The 26,634-nt window shown below is 36.1% G+C and overlaps 1 protein-coding gene across 1 annotated transcript in view; it reads right to left on the bottom strand.

Annotated features, from left to right (window-relative positions):
• IRAK1BP1 (interleukin 1 receptor associated kinase 1 binding protein 1) overlaps positions 1 to 25,453 on the bottom strand; it is a 47,275-nt gene extending 21,822 nt beyond the window's left edge. Inside the window, exons 1-2 of the mRNA XM_054568844.1 lie at positions 25,095 to 25,453; positions 12,188 to 12,253 (exon numbers count right to left, since the gene is read on the bottom strand). Coding sequence (XP_054424819.1) covers positions 12,188 to 12,253; positions 25,095 to 25,406 — 378 coding nt within the window. The 5' untranslated portion in view covers positions 25,407 to 25,453. The remainder of the gene's footprint in view (positions 1 to 12,187; positions 12,254 to 25,094) is intronic.
• Between the last annotated feature and the right edge of the window lie 1,181 nt (positions 25,454 to 26,634).

Here is a 26,634-nt window from a genome sequence, read left to right as displayed (position 1 = left end):
CCCTAATTCTGGTGCTTATTTTTACTATATGTTGTTAACTACATATTTCAAGTATAGTCTGCTATAACAGTCACTTATTTTTATTTTAGTGTATCATTTTAAATTTCTTAAAATTTATTCTTTAAGATGGGGCCTTTCCAACCACTACTTAGCAAATCAGCAATAGCAGTAACAATTAACAATATTTCATCTTGGTCTTCAACAGCTGCAGCGTTAAAGTCTACATTTATATTTGAGGTAGCAAAATCAATTGGGAATTACTTATTAAAACCTTCAATAACCAACTTTATTCTATAATACAGTATTTATTTTTTCCTAAACATTTTGAAAGACTATAGCTCCTCAATGCTGTCAAAGTCTTAGGAAAGAGGTTAAAGAGATAAATGAAATGGTAGGTCAACTTAATAGGAGTCAGAACTATTAGTTAATTTTTAAAAACCAAGAATAAAAAATAAATATGTCCTACACAACTTTAAAACTACCTGTTAATCTCATGAAATTGCATGAAGTGGTCTTATAGTTACTTCATCTGCCCACAAGCAGTGCTTAAACTGAGTATCAGATAGAAGGTAGATGGTGGTCTCTGTTTTTGTTTTTTTTGTTTTTTCCAAATATCTTCTCAATATGAAGATATCAATAGGCTGCACATGGGATTAAAAAAAGGAGAAGGGGGACTGATCTGAAAGCAGAAAAAAAAAAAGAAATCCTCTTTAAAAACTGGTATCTACTTTTAGGTATGTTTCCAAGAAAATTTATATAAATGTACCTACTTTACTGTGCAACATACTGAATCTTTTTAATGCATTTTTGGTGTTCTTTGCTAAAGAAAAGTATAAATGAAGGAAGGAGAGTAGCCTATTAAACAGATTCCAAAAAAGATACTAGTTGTTTCTTTACTCTCTACCACTTCCAAGTCATTTGAGGCAAATCTACTCCCATAGAATCAGATTTAATATATGTACTTGTTTGGTCTATTTCTATAAATTACAGGAAAAGCTGTCTATTGAGGTCAGTGCACTAGCTGCTCAAACAAGATTTCCTCTGACCTGCATCCCTCTTACCATTATCCCTACTTAACAAGTAAACTCTTTGTCCTTGTCCCAAACCATGTGTAAAAATAGTTTAGGAGTATCTGTGTTAAACAATTAACAAGTAGATTAATTTTGTAGGAAAAAAAATTCTCCTGCTTTTCTTAATAGTTCAAGAAATTCTATTTTGAGCCTACTAATGCCCTGAACTTCTGCTTTTAAATTCAGCATTCCGATTGTAATCAATACATAACTGGATAGAAATCAGTTAATGAGGCAGTCACTTAACTGAAGAACAGATACGTTGCTCACGATTTTTAAAGAGAGTAGATCCAAGGTGACGGAGGAATAAGTGGAAGCTACACTAACCTTCTCCCAGGACCAAGTTGGAATTATAACTAAATTGAGTAGAGAAAGCATCCAGAATGAACAACGGAACAATAGCGGGAGAGAAGCCTTATAACCACGGATAGAAAGAAGAAAGAGCTTCACCATAATGTGAATGGTACAGAGCAGAGAAGAGATGTGAGAGGGATGGCTGGGTTCCTATGGGCAGCAGCTGAAGTGCTAGAGGAACAGTTCAGTGGCAGGGGGTGTTCTCCCTGAGAAGTGTAGGGTCTAAACCCCAAGCTGAGCTTTCCAGCCTATAGCACCAGGGCCTGAAAAGAACCCAGATAACATCCAGCTGTGAAAAGGTTTCTCTCTGTCAATGACAGACGACTGGAGTCACAGAGAGCCTTTTAAAGGACCAATGCATACATTTTCATTTGCAGCTACTTACCCTTGATTCTGGCAAAGCAGAGGGCAGAGTGGACTAGAGGCACTTGAGAAACTGGGGACGGGGGCTCTGAAGAGAGAACTGGGAGAGCAGCCGCCAGGATCCTGGTATTGAGTCATCCCTCATACTGCAGGGGCTATCTTGCTCAGGCAGACCACTCCCCTCCAAGGGGCATCAGCCTGAGGGGAAGCAATAGTCCTGCCTGCAGAGATTGCTCTGCCCCACACTGTGATGCTTAAGCCTGACTGCTGATTACAGGTGGCTAGATTAACAACTGAAGGAGTCAACCATAGATGGTGGATCCTTGGTAGTCTTGATCAGGCTGCCTAAGGCCAGACCAGGACATCATGTGACATCACTGACATCACCAGAGGTGGATCCAGAAAGAAAAAAACAGTGAACCTACACAACAGTATACAAGACGTGGTGGGCGGAGTGACTCTCAGTCAGCCAGCCAGAGGGAAGAACTCAACAAAGAATGACCCAATAACAATCAAAACCCAATTACAACCAGAGAGCCAGCATAAATAGCATAAAGGGCATCTCAAGAGCATCAAGTTCAGGAGTTCTAGCAGACTGCACCACTGAATCCCAAAGGTCACCTACCACAGAAGGTCACACTACGAAGGCAAGAAGTCAAAGCAGATCAATCTAAGAAGCAGAAACAAACAAGAAGAGTACCTAAAATGGGGAGGCAAAGAAACAACCCCCAATCAAAAGGAAAGGAGGCATCCCTAGACATAGTGTTAAATGAAATAGAGGCAAGCAAACTATCAGACACTGAGTTCAAAATAATGGTTATAAGGAAGCTCAATGAGCTCAGTGAGGACTACAAAGAGCTAAAGAGACGCTAAAAGGAGCTTACTTTGATCTTCATCAGCATGAAAAAGGACATAGAAATTATCTATAAGAGCCAGAAGGAAATGAAAAATACAATTTCCAAATGGAAGAACACAGCAGAGGAAATTAAAAACAGGCTAGATGAAGCAGAGGATCAAATCAGTGAGCTGGAGCACAAAGTAGAAAAAAATTCCCAGATATAACAACAAAACAAAGAATCTAAAAGAATGAAGAAGGTTTAAGGGAGCTGCAGAACAACATAAAATATAATAATATCCGTATTGCAGGAATAGCAGAAGGAGAAAAGGAGCAAAGCATAGAAAACCTGTTTGAAAGTAATGACAGAAAACTTCACTAACTTGATGAGAGAAAAAGTCACACAAGTCCAGGAAGCCCAGCTCAATAAAAATCGCAAATGGATTAAATGCCCCAATCAAAAGACACAGGGTACCTGAATGGATAAGAAAACATGACTCACATACATGCTGTCTACAACAGACCCCCCTCAGAACAAAGGTCTACAGAGACTGAAAGTGAAGGGATGGAAAAAATATTCCAAGTAAACGGACAGGAAAAAAAAGCTGGGGTAGCACTACTTATATCAGACAAAACAGATTTCAAAACAAAGGCTATAAAAAGAGATAAAGGAGGACACTATATAATACTTAAGGGAACAATCCATCAGGAAGATATAATCCTTGTAAACCTAAATGCACCCAATATAGGAGCACCAAAATATATAAGGAAAATCTTGGAGTACTCCAGGAAAGATATTGACAGCAACACATTCATAATAGGAGATTTTAATACCCCATATTCAACAATGAATAGAACTTCCAAGCAAAGAATCAACAAGGTTATTGCAGCATTGAACAACACTCTACATCAAGTGGACTCGAGTTATATATACAGATCCTTTCACCCTAAAGAAGCAAAATATACATTCTCTTCAAAAGCACATAGAACATTTTCAAAGATAGACCACATGGTCGGTCACAAACCAAGCCAGAACAAACTCAAGAAAACTGAAATCATATTAAGCATCTTCTCAAATCACAATGGCTTGAAACTAGACACCAACATTAAGGGAAAAATTCAAAAACAGTCAAATTCATTGAGACTGAATAACATGCTATTAAATAACAAATAGGTTAATAATGAGATCACAGAAGAAATAAAAAAGTTTCCAGAAATAAATGAAAATGAACACACAACCCAAAACTCATGGGACACAGCAAAGCCAGTTTTGAGAGGGAAGTTCATAGCAATACAGACCTACCTAAAGAAGACAGAAAAATCTCAAATAAACAACCTAAGCATACATCTACAAGGACAAGAGGAACAACAACAAAAAAAGCCTTGAGCGAGTAGAAGGAAGGAAATAACCAAGATCACAGAAGAATTAAAGGGCATAGTCTAAAAGAATAATTCAAAGGATCAATAAATTCAGGAGCTGGTTCTCTGAAAAGATAAACAAAACTGACAAGCCTTTAACCAGTCTCATCAAGAAAAAAGAGAGGACCCAAATAAATAAAATCAGATAAAAGAGGAGAAATTACAACCAATACCACATAAATAAAAAGGATTGTAAGAAGTTACTACACACCTATCATATACCAAGAAATTCTGACAACCTGGGTGTAAGGGACAAATTTCTAGACACATATAATCTTCAAAAACTGAATCAAGAAGAAGCAGAAAGCCTGAACAGATTTATAACAGCTAGGGAAATTGAAGCAGTAATCAAAAAACTCCCAGCATGCAAAAGTACTGGACTGGATGGTTTCACAGGAGTATTTTACCTATGAAAAAATATAAACATTTAGGGAAGAGCTAATACCTATCCTTCTCAAACTTTTCCAAAAAACTCAAGAAGAGGGAAGGCTCCCAAACTCTTTTTTGAGACCAGTATTATCCTAACTCCAAAACCGGGTAAAGACACAACAAAGAAATAAAATTACATGGCTAATATTGCTGATAAACATAGATGCTAAAATCCTCAGCAAAATATTGGCAAACCAGATCCAGCGATACATTGAAACGATCATACACCATGATCAAGTAGAATTCATCCCAAGATGCAAAGATGGTGTAATATTTACAAATCAATAAAGGTAATACCCACATAAACAAAAAGAAAGATAAAAATCACATGAACATATCAATAGATGCTGAAAAAGTACAGCACCCATTTATGATAAACATGCTCCGCAAAGTGGGAACAGAGGGAGCATAACCAACATAATAAAGCATAACCAACATCTTACTCAATGGGCAAAAACTAAAAGTTTTCAGCTAAGATCAGGAACAAGACAAGAGTGTCAGCTTTCACCACTTCTATTCGATGTAGTACTAGAAGTTCTAGCCACAGCGATCAGACAAGAAAAAGAAATAAAAGGCATCAAAATTGGAAGGGAGGAAGTAAAACTGTCATTATTTGCAGACAACATGATAGTGAACATTGAAAACCCTATAGGCTCTACCAAAAAACTACTCAACCTAATAAATGAGTTTGGCAAAAGGGCATGATACAAAATCAATATTCAGAAATCGAAGGCATTTTTTGTACACCAACAATGAAATATCAAAAACAGAAACTGGGGGGAAAATCCCATTTACTATAGCACAATAAAAATAAAATACCAAGGAATTAACTTAACAAAGGAGGTAAAAGACCTGTACTCAGAAAACTACACAATACTGAAGAAGGAAATTAAGGAAAATACAAACAAATGGAAGCATATACCATATTCATGGATTGGAAGAAGTAACATCATTAAAATGTCCATACTACCCAAAGCAATCTATAGATTCAATGCAATCCCTATTAACATAGCAGTGACATACTTCACAGATATAAAACAAACATTTCAAAAATTTATATGAACCAAAAATAACCCTGAATAGCCACCGCAATCTTGAGAAAGAAGAACAAAATCGGAGGGAAGATAATACCTGATATCAAACTATACTACAAGGCCAATGTAATCAAAACAGTCTGGTACTGGCATAAAAACAGACACATAGATCAATGGAACAGGATAGGGAGCGCAGAAATAAACCCATGTCTCTATGGCCAATTAATATTTGCAAAGGGGACAAAGCATAGATGGAGTAAAAATTGCCTCTTAAACAAGTGGTGCTGGGAGATGTGGAATGGTACATACAAAAAAATGAAACTAGATCATAAACTTACACCAAACAGCAAAATAAACTCAAAATGGATAAAAGACTTAAACATAAACTGAGACACCATAAAAGTCCTACAGAAAAACATAGTAAAATTTCAGATATCCTATGTAGCAATATTTTTGCTGATTCATCCTCTAGGGCAAGGGAAATAAAGTAAAGAATAAACAAATTGGATTACATCAAATTAAATGCTTCTGCACAGCTAAAGAAAACATCATCAAAATGAAAAGGTGAAGAATTAATATGATAATATCAACCTGTTTTGTAATTCAATACAGCTAGTACAGGTAGTATGTAAATATATGTGTGTATGTATATCTGTATATACATTTGTAATCACAGCACTTTACCTTAATGAAACATAAATGTGGACTCTGATATAATACATTAATTTATTCTCAAAATGTTTTCAATTTATTATATATGGTACAAGATTTTTATCCTTTCCCAACTGTATGGGAAAACATATTTGCTAATGATACCTCAGACAAGGGTTTGATCTCTAAAATATATAAAGAATTCATATGATTCAATGCTAGGAAGACAGACAATCCAATTTAAAAATGGGAATAGGACCTGAACAGGCACTTCTCCAAGGAGGACATACACAGGGCCCACAGGCATATGCAGGGAAGTTCAACATCACTAGCCATCAGAGAGATGCAAATTAAAACCACAGTGAGATACCACTTCACACCAGTCCAAATGGCCATCATTAACAAATCAACAAACAACAAGTGTTGGTGAGGTTGTGGGGAAAAGGGAACCCTAGTGCACTGTTGGTAGGAATGCAGACTGGTGCAGCCACTGTGGAAAACAATATGGAATTTCCTCAAAAAACTAAAAATGAAATTGCCTTTTGACCTGGCAATTCCACTGCTGGGATTATATACTAAGAATCCTGAAACATCTATTCAAAAGAACCTATATATACCTATGTTCATAGCAGTGTTATTTACAATAGCCAAGTGTTGGAAACAGCCTAAGTGCCCATCATTAAATGAGTGGATCAAAAACCTGTGGTACATTTACACAATGGAATACTATACAGCAGAAAGAAAGAAGGAGCTCCTACCCTTCATGACAGCATGGATGGAACTGGAGAATATTATACTAAGTGAAATAAGCCAGGGGGTGAAAGACAAATACCATATGATGTCACCTATAACAGGAACCCAATAAACAAAACAAACAAAAGAGCAAAATAGAACCAGAGGCATGGAAACAAGGAACAAACTGGCAGGGATCAGAGGGGCAGGAGGATAAGGGAGGAAGGAAGGGGAAGGGCCTAATTAAAGAAAAGTATAAAGGCCCCATGGACATAAACAACAGGAGTAGGGTCGGGGGTAGGGGAGGTGTGGGCAGGGCCGGGGAGAGCAACAGGAAGGGGTGTGGAAGGACACACTGGGACAACTGTAAAAGAACAATAAAGAAACAATATTTAAAGAGAGAGATGAAGGATAAAAATCTTGTACCATCTCTAATAAATTGAAAACATTTTGAGAATAAATTAATGTATTATATCAGAGTCCACATTTATGTTTCATTAAGGTAAAGTGCTGTGATTACAAATGTATATACAGATATACATACACACATATATTTACATACTACCTGTACTAGCTGTATTGAATTACAAAACAGGTTGATATTATCATATTAATTCTTCACATCTCTAGTCAAGAAGAATCCCCATTAATTTAGCATTCCAGTACTAAAGAAGAAAATAAACTTCAAAATTTTAAGTGCTATTAATGAATTCATCTCCTGGATAAGTTACATATCAGCTATTCAAACATTCTGCAAATGAGACTTTTGAATTATTATTGCTAATATAAATTACCACAAAGTAACAGGCCAAAATCCTCTCTAAAAATATGTGTAGTTTTAATTTCCAAAAAGCCAAGTAGATAAAACTGAACAAGCTGCAGTTATATGTGCTAGACACCTTTCAATGCCAGGCCATATTCTAGAACAGAGTATTTTAAAATGTATAAGAAATAAGGAATAAATACCATATGATCTCACATGTAAGTGGAACCTAATCAACAAAACAAGCAAGCAAGCAAAATATAACCAGACATTGAAAAAAAGAAGAAAATGACAGTAACCAGAGGGGAGTGGGAGAGGGATAATGGGGGAAAATAGGGGAAGGGTTGGTCATCAAAGAACATATATAAAGGACACATGGAAAAAGCCAAAGGCGATAGGTTCGAGGGTGGGAGGCAGGGATAGACGGGGCAAGGTGGGGAGTAGTGGGGGAAAATGGAGACAACTGTACTTGAAGAACAACTGAAGAAAAAAAGAAGGAAAAAAGAGAAAAGTTTTCTTTGAGAAAGAAAGAAAATAGGGCCTTCTGATTCATTTTGCTCCCTTGCCATAGGTCTCAAGCACATAGTGTGTTTTATCTTTGGTACTGCCACACATCGGGTCTCGGCCTTTTGGCTAAGATCAAGTGTGGTACTGCTGCAACCTTTTTTTTTTTTTTTAACTTTATGTTTTACACTATTACAGTTGTCCCCATTTTTCCTCCCTTTGCCCACCTCCACCCAGCCGTAACCAGCCGATTGTTTTCTTTTCTCTTAAGTCTCCCTAGCTTTCTCCTTCCTGTCTTTGAAGAAAAGTATACATGGTTTTCTTATGTTATTAGTCCCCCAGGCAGGCCTTCAGGGAATAACAAAATAAGGACACAAGAATTTAAAACTGAAGTCTTGCATGGTTCTTGGAATCATATATTCAGATTCTAATTACTGAGTTTCTTGCTGAGACATTAAGTAGAAAACCAATCTGACTTCTAACTTTGCTTTAATTCCTGAGAGTGAAATTCACCAACTCTATACTCTTCTTCTAATCTCTACCTTCTGAACTACTGCCAAACTATTTCTATCCAAGGCCATTATACTGAGCATGTAAATTTGAGATTATTAACAAGAAGTCTTGATATACTAAACTTTACTTCCTAGTTGGTAAGTTACCAGGGAAGTAAAACAGCCACAGGGGATTTATGTTTAGACAAGTCTTAGGATATACTGACATATAGTCTTCATGGCAACATTGTTACTTAGGGTCATAGTTGATTAATGCTACTCAATATTTTAATTAATTACATAGGTGGTACACTGATGATCGAATTAGCAAGTGATATAAAGCTGGTAAGACTGACAGTAAACACTGCTTGATAAAATCAAGATCAAAAAAGATCCTAACAGGGTAGAAATATAGATCTATTTCTGTAAGATCTATAAGTCTAGTGGATAAATTTTCCAGATATAAATGTAAAATTCTATACTTCATTTTGAAACAGCAATAACAAAGTATAAGATAGGAGAAATATGATTTAAAAGCAGCATGTGAGCAAGCACTTTTTTAGCTGTTATTTTTATGACTGTAACCTCAACAGAAGAGAACAATGTGATGCAAGTGCCAAAAAGTTAGTTCAGTCTTTTGTGTGTTATTAGAAATAAATATTCCAGGAAAAGGGAGAGAATCATCTTTCTCTGTTATGGAATGGCTAAATCACAATTAGGACACTATAGGAGAAAATTCGTTAACTAAAGGAAAAGTTTGTCATACAAGAAATTACCAAAGAAACTGGGGACTCTTACCCCAGGAGAAGAAAAAAGTAGCATCAATATGACACTGAACTTCAAGTATGTACTTCAAGGAAGAAGTATTAGCCTTGTTTTGTTCTTGAGAGATACACTATTAAGAAGAGTACTAGTGAGTCAGTTTTGGTTTAATGTTAGAAAATTTTGTGTTGATTAGATATATGGAATGGGCGTTTTATATTCATGCCTATCAATGTATAAAATATTACATGACAAAAATGAAGAATTAAAGAGATTAGATGAGATAATGTGTGGAAAACACCTGAAATATGGCAAACATGCAATGAAAAGGAGAGAAAAAACTGCATGAGTGGTTATACTACTTTTTCTAATCAAAAGACATTTACTGAATGTCTGTGATATCCAGACTTTTGAAATTCCTTTTAACACTGAGATTATGAAGAGAAAACAGTAACGACAACAAAAGAGTAGGGATAGAAAAACTACAAAGCTAAGGTTTGAATCCAAATCCCCTCCCCATACATAACTGCCACTAATCTACCCTTAAAGAAGTCACTTAAATAATTTATAACTTTCAATATTCTTTAAAATAAGCAGCAGCATGGTAAGTAGAAGGTTAGATAAGCAATCTTTAAAGTGCCTTTCAGGGGGGGGGGGGGGGGGGGGGGGGGGGGGGGGGGGGGGGGGGTGGAAAATGGAGTGGAGGAGTGGATAAAATTTTGGTTAAAAAAAAAAAAACGAAAAAATTATTTTTTTTTTTTAAAGGAAAAGAGGAAAAAAGAGGAAGGAAAAAAAAAGGGGGGAGGGGGGGGGGGGGGGGGGGGGAAGGGAAAGAAAGGAAAAAGGGGGGGGGGGGGGGGAGGGGGGTTTTTATAAATAAAAATTATTTAAAAAAAAAAATAATGATGAAAATTTCAGATATTACCTTAAAAGTAATGTTCTACTATCTAATATTATTTAATATATTTAACTGCCCAAGAGAATATTGGTATGTATAAGACATTAGGTTTTAGTGTTCACTACATCCATAGCCATAAAGCTGCACACTGTTCTTTACCTCGTGACCCCACCACCCTTGTCCCTGCGGACTGCTGATGCTGACCTAAGCACAATTATGTGTGTGAGTTCTGTCTACCAGGAGCCCTATACAAAATATAATCAGATTCTCTTTTAAGAAATTTGCATACAAGACATTAAAAAAGTACAGCAGAAAGAGGATGAGCACAGTTTAGCCAAGACCTCATTTAGTCATGTCTTAAAACAAATAGCTTGAATGTACTTCCATACCTGGAGGGTCAGTCCCTACAACTGAATCTGAAAAACACATTCCAGTGTTCCATGAAACCCGGCCGTGTGTTTGCTGGGACTGTTCCTGTCCCCCAACCCCACCCCTTACTTCTTGGTGTACACTCAAAAAAAGATCCCATTAACTAAGATATCGTGAGCCTATCTATGTTCACTACAACTAACTAGTAATAATTACTAGAGGAGTGCTGGAACAAATCGCGGCTTTTGACCTCTGTAATATGGAATCTTACCAGACTGCTCTTCATCCTGTGTTGAAAGGCAGTCCTTACGAGTACAAAATAACTTTTGTCAAATGGATCCCTAAACTCATTATGAGTAATTTTTAAGTTTCTTGAGAGAGTTAAATTTTACGTGAAGAAATCACAAAGCTGCTAGGTTAATTATTGGGGCAACAGTGTATTGTAGAAATGACTATCTCAGAGGTAAGGAGCCAGGATTCTAATATCCATTTCATTCTAATATTTGAGGAATGATATTTGAGAAGTCTGAGCCTAAGTGATCTGAGCCTAAGGTCATACCCTTTAAAATTAGAAAAATATTGTATTACCTGCCTAAAGGTATGACCAGGTGATTTATGAGGCATTTTCCACCTCTAAGGACAAAGATTCTTGACTAGATATGCAAGCTTCCACTCTAACTCTATTCTCATTTCCTGTGGCAAGGCAGCAGCACAGACCAAGCACATACCCTAAGATATTCCAAATCAGAAACAGACAGCAGCCTGTTTTAACATACTCTGATTTCATAAAATCCTGATTATAAAATCATTAAAAATAAGTAAAAAGTGTAGGCAATTGTAGGAACTAAATGTTATCATTGAGTATACTAAAATGTTTTATTCTTTTAAATTTAATATTATGGGGTTTTTTAGATTTTATTTATTTATTTTTAGAGAGGGGAAGGGAGAGAGAGAGAGAGAGAGAAACATCAGTGTGTGGTTGCCTCCTGGGCACCTGGCCCACTATGCAGGCATGTGCCCAGACTGGGAATTGAAGCAGTGACCCTTTGGTTCACAGCCCGGCCCTCAATCCACTAAGCCACACCAGCCAGGGCTAATATTTTGTTCTTAACTTACCACAAAACAGTAAAATTGCATTGTGAAACAAAAGAATGTTAGAGTGTTTTATCTTTTGTTATGACTTCATTAATTTGCTTTTTATCTAAGAAGAAATTTGCCTTTTGTAGTGCTTCCTGCTCACTATGTAATAACATTACTACAATTTTATTCAGGTGGCAATTAACTTCTACTTCCCCCTTGTGATTTTTATTCCATTTCAAAATGTCTCTGAAGTACATCTCATTAAATTTGTTTTAAAATAGATATGTAACACCAAAAATAATTTTGAGAAAAATAACCTTTTATCAATACCCTGAGAAGCATTTCTTCTATACATTTCAGTTCAAGAATACAGATAAATGCAAATAGTCTCCACAAAGTCATGCTATTTTCAACTGTTAAGGTAAGGACATACCTCTGCTTCCATATGATAAGCATTTTCCACTCTTCTAATATCCTTTGTTACAGTTACATTTTCTGCCTGAAACAGAAAGTACAAAAGTATAATTACTAAGTGTTTGACTATTAATGGAATTACTCTAAAACAGAGATTTTCAACCTGTGTGCAGTGGTACACTGGGTGTGCCACAAGAATTTTTAAAATGTACAATACCTAACTATTTAGTCAGGGGCACTGACCTCTTTTTCCCTTAGACTGTCAAATAAAAAAATAACAACAGCCAACACATCAATAGTCATCTGGTATGAACGAATCAAATTATACCTATTTGTCAGATTGGCAAAAAATATATTTTTACTTTAGTTAATAGTTTGTGTGTGCCATGGGATAAAAATTCTGTGTGCTGCAGAATTTTAGTGGATAGTTTGTGTGAACCATGAGATGAAAAAGGTTGAAAATCACTGCTCTAAAACATAAAGTAGCAACCTGAACCTATTAAAATCAAAATGACAAAGCATGCAGAAAGAACTGGTTTGACTGATGTTTTAAAACTTTCCTAAGCAACAAAATAAATGTAGAAGCCTATAAATTGTTGCTAAAAATTTTATTATAATTCCATTTGTAGTAATTTTTACATTAGCTTGTACAAAAAGTATGAACCTAGGGTGGTATGTAAGTGAAGAATTATTTGTTCACAAAACATTTGGAATGTTATAGGACTTAATTTTTAAAATGTTTAATTTACAAATAATTTAATACAAATTTACTAAATTTCAACAGTATGCAACTTTGGGCGTTATTCAACTTTTTTTTTGAGCCTTAGTTTCTACATTTATAAAATTAGGTTAATACCATGTACACTACATAGAATTGTTTTGAGGATTTAATGACAAGTTGTATATAATGTGTTGGACACAGAGAAGGTACTAAGCAAATGTAGATGCTATCCTATTATGATATAAAAATTTCCTAAAATACTGGACCCAGATGAGTTTGTTTTTAGAAAATATTAATGCTTTTAATGCTGATTCTCTGGGTAAATACAGGTACACAATTTGGATAAAAATGTTCAATTTATTTACTTTTCTAAAGGGTTTTAAAATGTACTGAAATGAACTCTTTACCTACTCTCATTTTGGGGGACAGGCAGAACCTATGTTTTACAAAATTTTTGTATCCTTCAAAATATATTCTAAATAAATAATAAAGTTTATTATGCCCAATAATGATTTAATTATAAGTTATTTTGTAGGGCACTTAGCTGCATCTGAATTTTAAAATATAAACTAAGTTCAAGCAGTTTATATTATCCAGAAAATTTGCAAAATCTTTAACCCAAAAACTTGAGCTGAAGTATCAATTATAGCTGTGATGTCTGTCATTATCATGAAAATATGTATGCATTTCTTATGATAGAGATAGTAATTGCTCACTGTAGATAATTTAGAATAAGGATAAATATGAAACTGTACTGTATATATTTCTTGTAATCAGCTTTATTCACTTGATTAACATGGAACTTTTCTGTCACTTAATAATCCTTTATGACACATAAATATATCTTCTATTTTTTGGGATATCTCCTTTTTTTTTTTTTTAAACTTTTTCCCACTTCACTTGATAAATACATAGAAAACTTCTGACTGAAAAAATTATCAGATAAATAATTTTAGGAAAGGTAGCTGGAAACAAAATATCTTTTATTGTATTTAATCATGTTATTGTTGCCAATTAAAGAAAATCTAATACTAGAGAGGAAAAAAAGACAAAGAAGAAATAATATTGTCTCTCAACCCCAAACTCCATTACTATTAGCATTTAAATAAACATTTTACTGATCCACTTATCCACGCATATAAATATATCTAGATCTATGTATGAGTTTTTTCATAAATGAAATTATGTTCTACATGCTCTTCTGGAACCTACCTTAATAAATTTTTAATTTAAGAATAATTTTAAATTTACAGAAAGTTTACCAGGATAGTACAGAAAGTTCTTATATACCTCAGTTTCAGATTTCTCTGATGTTACTGTCTTATATTATTGGGAACAGTCCCGCCTGGTTTCAGGGACTGTAGCCTCACTGACAGGCGAGAGGGCCCCAAGGCTGGAGCTAATCAAGGAGGCCTTGGGAAAACAGGCCACTGAGGAGAAGAAACCTGTCCCCCTGGCAGGGGCTGAACATCACCCTCACATCACCCTGCTGGGCTCTGGAGGATGGCTGGTTAGTCAATGACAGGTAAGACCCCTCGACGCCAGGGGCAACCTAAGACAGGCACAGTCACATGGGGGCCATCAGGGAAGGACTTGGGGGACATGGAAAAGGGGCAAAATACCCTCACCCCTCAGCTCTGTCATGGCCAGAGTCCTCATTCTACCTGAAAGAAGTGTCCTTATCTCTTGGCTGCTCTGCTCAGCCACCGGACCAGGTCAGTGAAACTATTAAAGGCAGGTATAGCCCTAAACTGGATCAGGCAGTTCCTGGGGACAATTAGGCCTGGCAAAGGAATGTATTAAGTCCTATGAAACTTACTTTGCTAAGAATGCCCTCAAGTTAATGAGTACTGATGTTTGGGGTCAAGCGTAGAATGTGATCAGTTTCCCAGGTTTCAGGGTTGAATGTGCACCACCCTGTCTACCAGTCCCTGCCCTGAGGCAAATCTCTGTATTCCTTCAATTGTTATCTATGATCTCTGTTTTCTGTAAATATATCCTTTTGACATTGATTGATGAGCATTGCAAGCATGCTGTATACCCCTGTGTACACCATTATCAATAAAGGCCACTTCAAGAGAAGGCCTCGGGGCATTCTCCACTAGAGGGAATTGCCACCTCCTTTTCCTGGCAGACCGAGAGTGTCTAAAACAACTTATTTTATTTTCTTCCATCTGCAGGGGGACTCTGTGCAAGACGTAGTACCCTTCATAATCACTGTACCATGACATATCTGTCAGAACTGAAAAACAAACACTGGTACATTAACATTAACTAAGCTCCACACTTTATTTGGATTTTACGAGTGTTTCTATTAATGTTCTTTTACTATTCCAGGATCCAATCCATGACACCATATTGCATTCAATCATCATGTCTCCTTTGTCTCCTCTGGTCTATGGTAGTTTCTCACTCTTCTTCTTCTTTTTTTTAAATGACCTTGAAAGTTCTGGTCAGTTATTTTACAGGATGCCCCTCAATTTGGGTTTATATGGTGGTTTTTTATTATGATCAATTCAGGATCAATAGAAACAAATATCACAGAAGTGAAATGTTCATCAAAACACATGATGCGGTAAATGATATACACATGACATTAATCTTGATCACTTGTTTAAGAGAGTGTCTGCCAGGTTCCTCCACTGTCAAGTCACTATTTTTATTTTTCCATGCTTTATTCATTGAAGGCAAGTCACTAAGTTCAGTCCATATTTTCTCAATAAATGCTACATTATGCATTTTGTTGCTCAAGTTGTTCTAGCTATGGCTATTGGGAATTCTTCCAGGCTGGTTCCTATATCCCTTTGACATACTCCCATCCTTTTGTTTTTTGAGTGCTTCCTTACTTTCTGGTGCAAGTTGCTACAAGCTAATGTTGCAGCTTCCCTGCCCAGCCTTTTCTCCAAGAAGCTTAGTATCTTTGAGACTGGTATTTAGAACTGAGATCTGGGTGTTGAGACTGCTCATTGCTACTAGAGTACTATTCCTTGTAGGCCTTCTCAATGAACAGAGTTTGTGTGTAAATTCATGTATACTCACATATCTACAATTGTTTCTGTTATCTGTCCATCTGTATATAAACTAAGCTACACATGAGTTTCCATCTCTAACTTAGCCAGAGTTCACTCTAACCATCCTTTCTTATCTGTAATTTCCAGAAGGTATCCAGGCATGTAATATGAAAAATAGAGCCATTTATTGAAGAAGATACAAGATACAAGAAACACTGTTCATAAGACAATGATGCCTCAGTCCCCTTCAAAGTAGGCAGCTTGGGTCCTCACACAGCTCTCCCAATCGCCATCAGTTGCCCCATCACATTTTCCTGCATCTCATCAATGGTCTGAAATCTCTCCTTTATCAAAGGTGATTTTAGTTCTGGGAAAAGCCAGGAAGTCACAGGGCTTTATATTATATATAAATTTATATGTATAATTATATATTTAAATAGATTTATATATAGTTATATATAAAGTTATATATATAAAACATATACATAAATGTTTATATAGTTATATATAAATCTATTTAAATATATAATTATATATAAAAACATATATATAAAAGTTTCAGAATTGTTAACCAGTATCTGGTTGGTAAATAAATTTACCAACTATAGTGTTTATGTATCTTTCATCTTTATCCTTGGTGTCCAGACAAAACACTATTTTCCAAAATTACTTAGGATACTGCTCTCACCCTTTCCCCCATGTTGATTAGTTATGTCATTTATCTGTAATAGAGTTAGGTTCATTTGTCATAGTCTGGATTCTGTTTGGAATTGATCCTTATTTTCATGCTTTCTTAAATTTACATTCAGTAATGTTTATTCGTTGTGATTTGCAGATCTATGGGTTTTGACATATGCATAGTCAGTATCCACCACCTGAGTACCACACAAAAGGATTCTTTCACTTGAAAAGTTCCTCTGTGCACCCTCTTTAATAAAGTCGATCACTTTCCTATGCAACAACCCCTGTCAACTACCAATTTGCTTTCTGCCCTATGTTTTTTCCTCTTCCAGAATGTTGCATGAGTGGATCATAAAATATAAACCTTTTAGGTCAGGCTTCTTTCACATGTACATCTATGATTCATCCATTGTGTTCTGTGAATCAATAGCTTGTACCTTTTTATTGCTGAAGTTTGTTTATCCATTCCCCTGTTGAAGACATTTTGGTTGCTTCCAGTTTTAGTGATCTATGAAAAGGCCATTATAAGCATTTGTGCACTTAATTTTATAAGAAACTGTGTCTTCCAAAGTGGCTGTACCATTCTGCAACCTTACCCACACTGATGAAAATTTGTTGCTCTACATCTTTGCCAGCATTTGCTATAATCAGTGATACTGGATTTTAGCCATTCTAATAGCTGCAAAGTGGTATCTTGTGGTTTTAATTTTTATTTCCCTAATGACAAATGTTGAGCATCTTTTCAGAAAGTGTTTATATGCCATCTGTCTAAATTCTTTGGTGACGTGTCTGCTCAGATAGTTTGTGCTTTTTAATTAAGCTGCTTGTTTACTTACTATTGAATTGAGTTCTTTATATATTCTTGACAGTCCTTTATCAGATATGTGATTTACAAGTGTTTCTCTCCAGGTTGTGGGATGTCTTTTAAGACTTTATTTTTTGTTTCTGTGTGGTTTTTAGGTTCACAGAAAAATTAACTGGCAAGTACAGAGATTTCCCATATACCCCATCTCCACACATACATAGTCTTCACCATTATCAACATTCCCCACCAGAGTGGCACACTGGTTACCAATGATGAATCTATATTGACATATCATGATCACCGAAAGTCCATAGTTTATTTTAGGGTTTACTCTTGGTGTTGTATGTTCTACGGGTTTGAGCAAATGTATGACATGTATGCACAACTGCTGTATCATATAGAGTATTTCACTGCCCTAAAAATCCTCTGTGCTCCACCTTTTCATTTTTCCCCATCCCCCAATCCCTGACAACTACTGATCTTTTTACTGTCTCCATAGTTTGCCTTTTCTATGACATCAGTTGAAATAACATAGCATACAGCCTTTTCAGATTGACTTATTTTCTTAGTAATATCTATTTAAGTTTCCTCCGTGTCTTTTCATGGCTTGATAGTTCATTTCATTTTAATGCTGAATAAACATTTCATTGTCTGGAGGTAGAGCGGTTTACTATCCTATTCACCATCTGAAGGATATCTTGGTTGCTACCAACTTTTGGCAATTAGATTTTTTCATTTTCTTAATGTTTTCCGCAAAGCAAAAGTTTTTAATTTAGATAAAATCCAATTTATCTTTTTGTTTTTCATGAATTGTGCTTTTGGTAATAAATCTAAAAAAAAACAACTCATCTTCAAACCCAATGTCACATAGATTTTCTCTTTTCTGTTTTATATTTAGGTCTATGGTCCATTTTGAACATATTTTTTATAAAAGGTGTGAAGTGTGTGTCAAAGTTCACATTTAATTGCTATAGCAGCACCCTTTGTTGAAAAGACTCTCTTTTCTCTACTGAATTGTTTTTATACCTCTAGTGTTTTCCTCTCTGAGAAAAAAAAATCTTAGAAGCAATAAAATATTTATTTGGTTTAGCCCAGTGACCCTTAAAGGGAAGTGTCTGTGGTCTGAACTATATATAAAGTGGAAGAGAGTTACCTTGCTTACCAGTGTAGTCATGTATTTGCTAAATTTATTATTCCCAATAATGTTATAGGGAATGGGGAGGTAAAAATTGCCTTTTGGCAGTCAGATTGAGAAATTCTAGGTAGAATGTAAACAATGTTTCCAACAGGGCACAGACAAAACCTAAGCAAAGTTTCTAACAGAAATTAACTGCAACCACAAAAATGATTAACATTCTTTCTCTGCTTGTTGCATTCCTTTATAGAAGGCAACTCTAACCCAATTTTAATCCTTTGGGATTTTCCTATGAAAAAAAAAAATGAATAAAATAACCAATTGCCAAATTGCCCCTACTTCACTGTTCCTTAGAATCACCCAGTTCAAGTCCAAAATCTGTAATAGGTCCCGCTATACTCCCCTTTTTGAAACACTCCTATGTCCTCTGTGATGCATTCTTCTTTGCTGCATGATGCTACAGAAACCTAAATTTGTTTAACTATAGATAAACTTGTGGCAGTGCTTGGCTGGTGGGCTACCACACAAAGTTTGAGGGGTTTTTTTGTTTTTTGTTTTTTTGCCTATTTCTCTATAATGCAGTGGTTCTCAATCAGAGGGCTATTTTACTCCACCAGGGGACATTTGCTAATGTCTGGAGACAACTGATTGTCACAAGGGGGAGTACACTGCCATGATGTAGTGAGCTGACAGGGCCAACAAGTGTTTACCAGAAACTGAGAAGGTGCCTAAAATGCAGAATTTTGCTTGTAAAACTAGGACAGTAATAGGTATATTGGGACAAACTGGCCATCTTATGGGTTGGGGCCAGGAATGTAACTAAATATTTTATAATGCACAAAACAGCCCCTTACAACAAAGAATGATGTAGTCCAAGATATTAATAATAGTGCTGGGATTAGGAAATCTGCCATGCTGGGAACAAACTAAAAAATATTTAAGTATACCGGCCTACTCCATTAAGTTTTGCGAATTAAGCTACTGGGAAGCTATTTTATATCTAAATACAAAGGGCAGGGTTTTAAAAGGCAAAATGGTCAATATAAGGAAAACTACTTAACTCTATGAAGGAAGCAAGGTAACATTCTCAATAACCTTAAAAATGTTATTATAGGAATAAACTTAAGAAATGCAGACATAAAGAAAATCATAAAACTTTGCAGAAAAAAAAAATTTGAATAAGAGGACTGGGACCCAATACTATAAAATCAGCTATTTTCCTAAACTTAATATATAAACAATGCAAAATATGAACAGAAGTTTTATGTGGACTGTAGAACTTCCCAGTGTCTAGATTTTCTGTTTGTACACCCATGGTGCCATTTAACATGTCCCTTGCAGACAGGAAACCTTTTCAGTAGGAGAGTAATGAGGGAAGAACTTGCTCTATACATACATTACAAAGATGTAATAATTTAAACAATGTGGTACTATTACAGGAACATAAGAATGAAAATAAGCAGTACTATTCTGAAACTGATCCAATAATGTCTGAAGATTGCAAATATATCAGTAACATTTCAAAGCAATAAGCACAACAAGCAATATGTAATCCTCATTCATACATTTTGCCCCTATTCTCTCTGAACAGCTACTATGTGCTTCAAAGTAAGCACATAGGTCTTTCCATTACCTTACTTTAGACCTAAAGTAAGCCACATAGGTCTAAAGCATTCAGGATTATCACATCTAGCTTGCCAAAGGATTAGGTTAAAAAGTGGGTAGAGATTCAAATCTAAGCTAATTAGTATATGGCATTTCTCTATCCACAAAGATAAGTTTAGATTGTCCATTTAGAGTTAACTATAGGAATTATTTTTATGTAGCTGCTGGAAACAAAAATTATTGTCTTTCTCTTTATGGTACAATATATTCTATAAGGCTTGGGAATGTTGTAGCCATTTTGGGTTTATCATGCAGAAAGCTGCAGATAAAAAGCCAAGAGAAATGCATCAAAATAGAGTCTTGACTATGGCATACCTGAAACCCATATTACAACTTTAATATAAGATTATGTAAAGCAATAATTTTTATTTTTAAAGGCTGTCTGAGTTAGGTTTTTGCACACACAGAAAGGGAAACATAGATTGCAATAAATTATTTCAGTATAGCGACTTACCCATCTAGGAGAAAACAAAACCTTTTTCCTTATACCAAAATAAACTCCAAAAACAGCAAATATATGATGTACTATTAAGGGACCCTAAGGAATCCAGGAAATATTAGTTAATGTTTATATAGTTTTAGGCTTGAGAAGGACCCAATAGGTATTATATCTAAAGCAGAAAACATATGGAAATTATTAATAAATTTGACTAAATAAATCTTTAACATTTTGAATGTTCAATACTGTAAACAAAGTTATAGGGCAAATATGATATTTAGAAAAATTTTATAATATATGAGAGACATAGGGTTATTGATAATAATTTTTGAAGTTTTCATAAATTAATAAAAGACAATAGAAAAATGGGGAAAGTATTATGAACTGGCAATTTACATGAAAAAAGTTTAACATCAAATGTTAAAAAACAATAAAACAGGAAAAAAGTAACATTTTTTTTTTGACTACTGCATGTACAAAGTTAAAGAAGAAAATAATGCACATTGTGCCAAGGATATATATCTAGTGAAGATGTAAACTTATATCCCTAAAATGTAATTTTTTTCCTCGTCCTTAAAAGTTTGCACAAGCCAGGAATTAATGTCCAAAGAACATGTATAACTACCTAGCAGCAAGGATATTCGTTCCGTCACCATTTTTAGTAATTAAAAACTGAAGTCAACTCATGAGATTTTCAGTCTGTTCCTACTAATTCCCTACATTAATTTGGGTGTAGCCAGAAACAGACTCTTGAGACAAGGATTTTAAGTATAGGCAGTGAATTTTAAAGATAATCTCAAGAAATATCATAGGGGAGTGAGAAATGAAACAGAGAAGGAAAGAAAGCCATTAAAGGGTATGTTGTTGAACAGTCATCACTGTGGGCCACAGGAACTTATTCATAAAGATAAACTCTGGGAATCTGGGTAGAACACGTCTCAGGATTATTCTGCCCAATGGGTGAGACATCTGGGGTCTCCTTTTTTCAGTCTTCTCAGCTGTTAGTTGAAAGCCCCAGGAACTGGAGGAGGGGTTGTTAATTCTCTGGCACTACCAGCTCGTCCACTTATAAGCAGAGTGGATTCCTGCAGCCTGGAAAAGCTGGCAAAAAATTCAGAAGCTTTGGCAGATGGACATTGGACCTGTATGCATAAAAATGTAAATGGCAAAGGATACAAGTGTGAAGTATCAATAGCATCTACTACATCCTTGCCCTCAGCCTACCCATCCACTGACAAGATGTTAAAGCAGCAATATATTCTAGCGGTTAACAGCATGGGCTTTATGGTCAAAGTTCCTGACTGGAGTCTAACTTCGGCCACTTTCTAGCCGTGTGACCATAATCACTGTGGTCCTGAGAGTTCTCATCTGTAAAACAGCAACTGAACTACCAGACTCATATGGTGGGAGTATCACATGAGATAACATTTGTAAAAGGTCTAGCAATAGTAAGCAGTTTTTATTATCAGTAATATCCAAACTCCTCAGTATTGCACACAAGGCCTTCCTTCATGTTCTGAGTTCAGCTTTCTTCTTCAGTCTTATCTAGAATCCCCTCATTTTCTCTAAGTACTCCTGTGCCCTAGCCATAGGAAACTGTGTCTAGTGCTCTGAATACATACAGTTGCTGCATTCTACTGTGAAATTTCCCTCAGCCACTGTTTAAGATTTGACATGTGTCACTTCCATTATGAAATGTTTCTGGAATTCCTCAAGTAAAATGAACATTATTTCCTTTTCTTACTCTACTATAATGTATCATGTACATACTTTCATCACAATACCTACTATATATTAATCTATTCCTATCATGAAACTCCTTCAATGCAATACCTAAATTTTACTCATTTACATGTTTATCAAAAAATATACAGTTATAAGTAGGCAAACATTAGAACTTACAGCCTATGACAGTAATGTACAAACCAGAAAACATAATAATTCCAAACTACACTAAGTACTATTTAAAAATAAATAGTGATAGGGAATGCCTAACAAATACTTGATGGTTGAATGAGTAAATACAGCTTAGAACTTGAAAACATTTTTCTATAAAAGCACTAAAAATGAGGGTTATGCCTTCACATGTGAAACTACATGTGATCATAAATCTATATATATAATCTATAATATTGTTGAAATAATTATTTAGTGCTTGCTTCAATTTTTTATTCATTCAGAAACTATTTTCTAAGTATACACTATGTGCTATATATGAAGCATAACCTATGAATGCAAAAGCAAATAAGAGACAAAATTGTATCTTCTCTAGAGAGGTTTAGAATATGGAAGAGTGACAAGCAAAAGGAATAAATATAATACAGTATTTTAGTACCAGTGGGGAGTGGAATGTGGCATGACAGGGACTAGTGTTACATAGGAAAGGAATGCCAAGGAGGTGAACTTGTGCTAGTTCTTAGAGGAAAAAAAAAAATGGCATTCATCCAGTCAACCAAGTGAGAGATGACAGGAAATGTTAAGTGTTAAGCTCCGTCTATAAAGCAAAGGAGTTTGGAATAAGTGGAGCTCTTTGAACAGGGGAATGATGAATATAAACCTAAGTTTCCAAAGTCTAAAGTGAATGAAGAGCCCTGGCTGGCGTGGCTCAGTGGGTTGAGCGTCAGTCTGCAAACCAAAGGTTGCTGGTTTGATTCCCGTCAGGGCACATGACAGGGTTGTGGGTCGGGTTCCCAGTTGGGGGCCTGCGAGAGGTAACAGATCAATGTTTCTCTCCTTCCCTCCCCTCTCTTTAGAAATAAATAAATAAAATCTTTTAAAAACATGACTAAAGACTTTGTGAAAACCTCATTATAATTTATCCTGCCAAGTAATATAAATGATTTTTTGCATTATCTATTGAACCAATTATCTACATGACTACTTTCCTCCATTAGCAGATATAATTGGAAGATTACTAACTTTTGTATCTCTTGCCTTGAACGCTGAATCTTAATATAATTTTAACTGTAACCTGGACATAGTAATTTATTTTGTTTTACATATTAGAAGTTACAGTCATGCGAGAGTAGTATTAATTTTACATAAGTACCTTAAGAATTAGTAATATTACTGAAATAGGACTGCAGCACTGGCAGCAGTTTTTCTGAGGAAGTATTTTTCTACTATTAAACTCACTTTATTTATATTATTTTAATTAGCATTTCAGTTCTTCTAAACTGTAAAATCATTTAGAGACATCTTTTCCAAATGATTTTAAAAATAATTGTAAATGCAGTACAAATATATTTTGTCCTTAAAAACTTGAATTTTGGGGGGGGGGTGTCATTTCTAACAATAAACCGGAAGAACTTTTATAAGTTCAGTGTTACCCTGAATAAATCACAACTCTGGCCTTTGGAGTCCTACTCTGTAAAATGAAAGAATTGAGATAGTTGACCCATTCTATGGCTTCTGATTTTCTTTCATTCTAATTATCTGGAGCCTGGCATAATTGGAAGCAACCTTTATTTTAAAGTTCAGAGCATTATTTATTACTTAATCTTTTTAAACCTGGAAAATGAGAATAATAAAACCTGCCTAACAGGACCGTTGCATGGATGAAATAAAGCTGGTTCATTTTTTAAAAATTCTTTTCTTTGAAGTAGGCTTAAAGTTAGATTTATATACTGATTTGTTTCATGGACATATTTGGTAATTAAAGGTATTTATATATGTGGCGTCTACAATAGAATGACTTAATTTTTTTAAACTTAGAACTAAAAAATTTGGAGAAAAATTTTAAGTCTTTAATCCCTCCCCTGCCCCCATTATTGTTTGCAAAAATTTCTTAAGAACTCTTCCATGGGAAGCTTTACATGACTGGGAGGAACCTGGCCATGCTTTTCACCTGCCAGATCCATGATGTAGCATCACAGCAAAAAGTGATTAGTGTACAGCACACTTAGGAAAGCATTTACATCTAGCAGAGCTGTCCAACTTTTTGGCACCTCTGGGTCACACTGGAAGAAGAGTGATCTTGGGCCACACATTAATTACATCGAGACACATAAGCATACACACACACACACACACACACAAAACCTCATAATGTTTTAAGTAAATTTATGATTTTTTTTGTTGGGCTTCATTCATAGCCATCCTGAGCCGTACGCGGCCAGAGGGCCGCAGGTTGGACACTACTGATTAAGGTTTCAAGTTTAACAATTCATCATTTCAGGGCTAAAAACACAATTATTGCAGCAAATATCGCCATATAAAACCCTATTCAATTTGCATTCTCTTATTTTACAAGTCACTGCGGCCAATAATAACTGTCATCTAGAAGAAGGATAGGCCAAGAATTTATTCCGCCAGATCCTGGCACTATGTAACACCGTTGAGCCAAAAGTGTCTCAGGTGCTCCAGACCCTCCACAGCTCCACCCCTGCTCCACGAGCCGTGATGGCCAGACTCTCTGCCACCCGATTTTTGCGATTTGGCTCCAGGCGCCTCTCGCGCAGAGCTCTCACCTGCAGACCCTGCTGCTGGAGGCTCTGCGTGATGTAGTCCAAACGGCGGCAAACGCTCTTCTTGGCCTCGGCCGCCGCCTCCTTGGTGCTGCTCACCAGCACCGCTACCTGAGCCCGGTCGGGGCTCGCAGACACCTCCGCGGTACCGCTAACGTGCACCTCTCGGGTCAAAGTTTGGCCCTGTGCTGAGAGAGGACGGCGGAGACCCGGCAGCGTTTCTCCGCCCGACACCAAGTTGTTCTCCTGGCTTCGGTCAGCCCAGGGAACCAGTTCCACGAACACCCGAGACCGAGAGGTCTTTTCCAAAGACATAGTGATGGCAGCTTGGTTACCATAACAACTCAGAGCTGACGGCGGCCGAAGGGGTCAAAGCGCTCTGGGGCTTTCTCCTGAGCGGCGCAAAGGATGCTGGGATGGACTTGGAGGTCCCGGAACTTACAGAGAGTGGGCGGGAAGTCCGCTTTGTGGTGCAGGTTTTTGCTACACACATCTTTTTTAATACCGTGTTGTCTGAACGGGTTGTTACACTTTTTAACGTCTTCACCTTACTGCCCTCAAAAATTTAGTAAGGTTTATCTGTGGCCTGCCCCTCAGTGAGCTCTTTGTTTCTACGCCCACCGTCTTTATTTGTTTCTCGTTCTGTATACCTCGGGAGACGTTCCTGAGATGTCAGGTGGGGCAGCGGGATTGCTTTTATACATACAATATTTTTCCCACGGGAGTCCGTAATGTTTTTCAGCCCTGTTTTCTCTGACAATTCCATTCCGTCTGAGCACACCTTAACGCGCAACCGAGCCCTGGTTCGCAAGAGTTTTTTCTGTTGAGATGAACTCCTTTTTGCCAGTTTGATTTTGGGAGTTTGAGTACTCGAATCACATTTCCATCGGCTCATGCTACGTTGATAATACATTCACATTTGCAATGTGCTTCTAAAGTGCTTGCAAATGGAAAGCTGAGAGAAACTGTTAAATAGTTCCAGTATTAGTAGCTAAACTTTTGGCAGGATTTTCAAGTCTCAATTTTTTTCTAAAGTCCCTGGAATTGTTCTGACCTTGAATATGGACTGGAGAGTTAAGCGGTATCAAAAGTACACTCAACCTGAACATTGCTGGACAACATAGATCTTGTCTCTTCCCTTTTCTTGGTAGAAAAATGAAGAAAGGCATTGGTCCTTTCTTCAAGCCACTGACCCCCATTAAGTATGTTTCCTTCTACCACTATGTATGTGAAAACATCTAGTCCTCTTGTTCCATAAAGGGGGACAAAAAAAAAGAAAAGAAATTTTGAATAATTTTTTTAAAAAGGACTACTATTTTTTCGAAAAGAGCCTGAAAAAGCCAACTGCCTGTCCTCAAGTATTTTCTCCTCTATCATTTTTCTTTTCTAGTAAGAATTCAACTAAATTAGATGGTACTCTCTCCCTTTCTTCATTGGCTTATCAGTGGGTTAATTTTCTCTATATTTCTTTTGATGTATATCATTACCTAAAAACACTCTATGATAGTATTTTAATTTAAAAACAAATAGCTTTTCTCCATAC

The sequence above is a fragment of the Pteronotus mesoamericanus genome, unplaced genomic scaffold, assembly GCF_021234165.1.
Source record: "Pteronotus mesoamericanus isolate MK-2021 breed Mesoamerican mustached bat unplaced genomic scaffold, CSHL_Meso_final contig_20, whole genome shotgun sequence".
Taxonomy (NCBI): Eukaryota; Metazoa; Chordata; class Mammalia; order Chiroptera; family Mormoopidae; genus Pteronotus; species Pteronotus mesoamericanus.
Note: the sequence above shows the minus strand (reverse complement) of the source record. Positions and strands in the feature narration are given on the sequence as shown.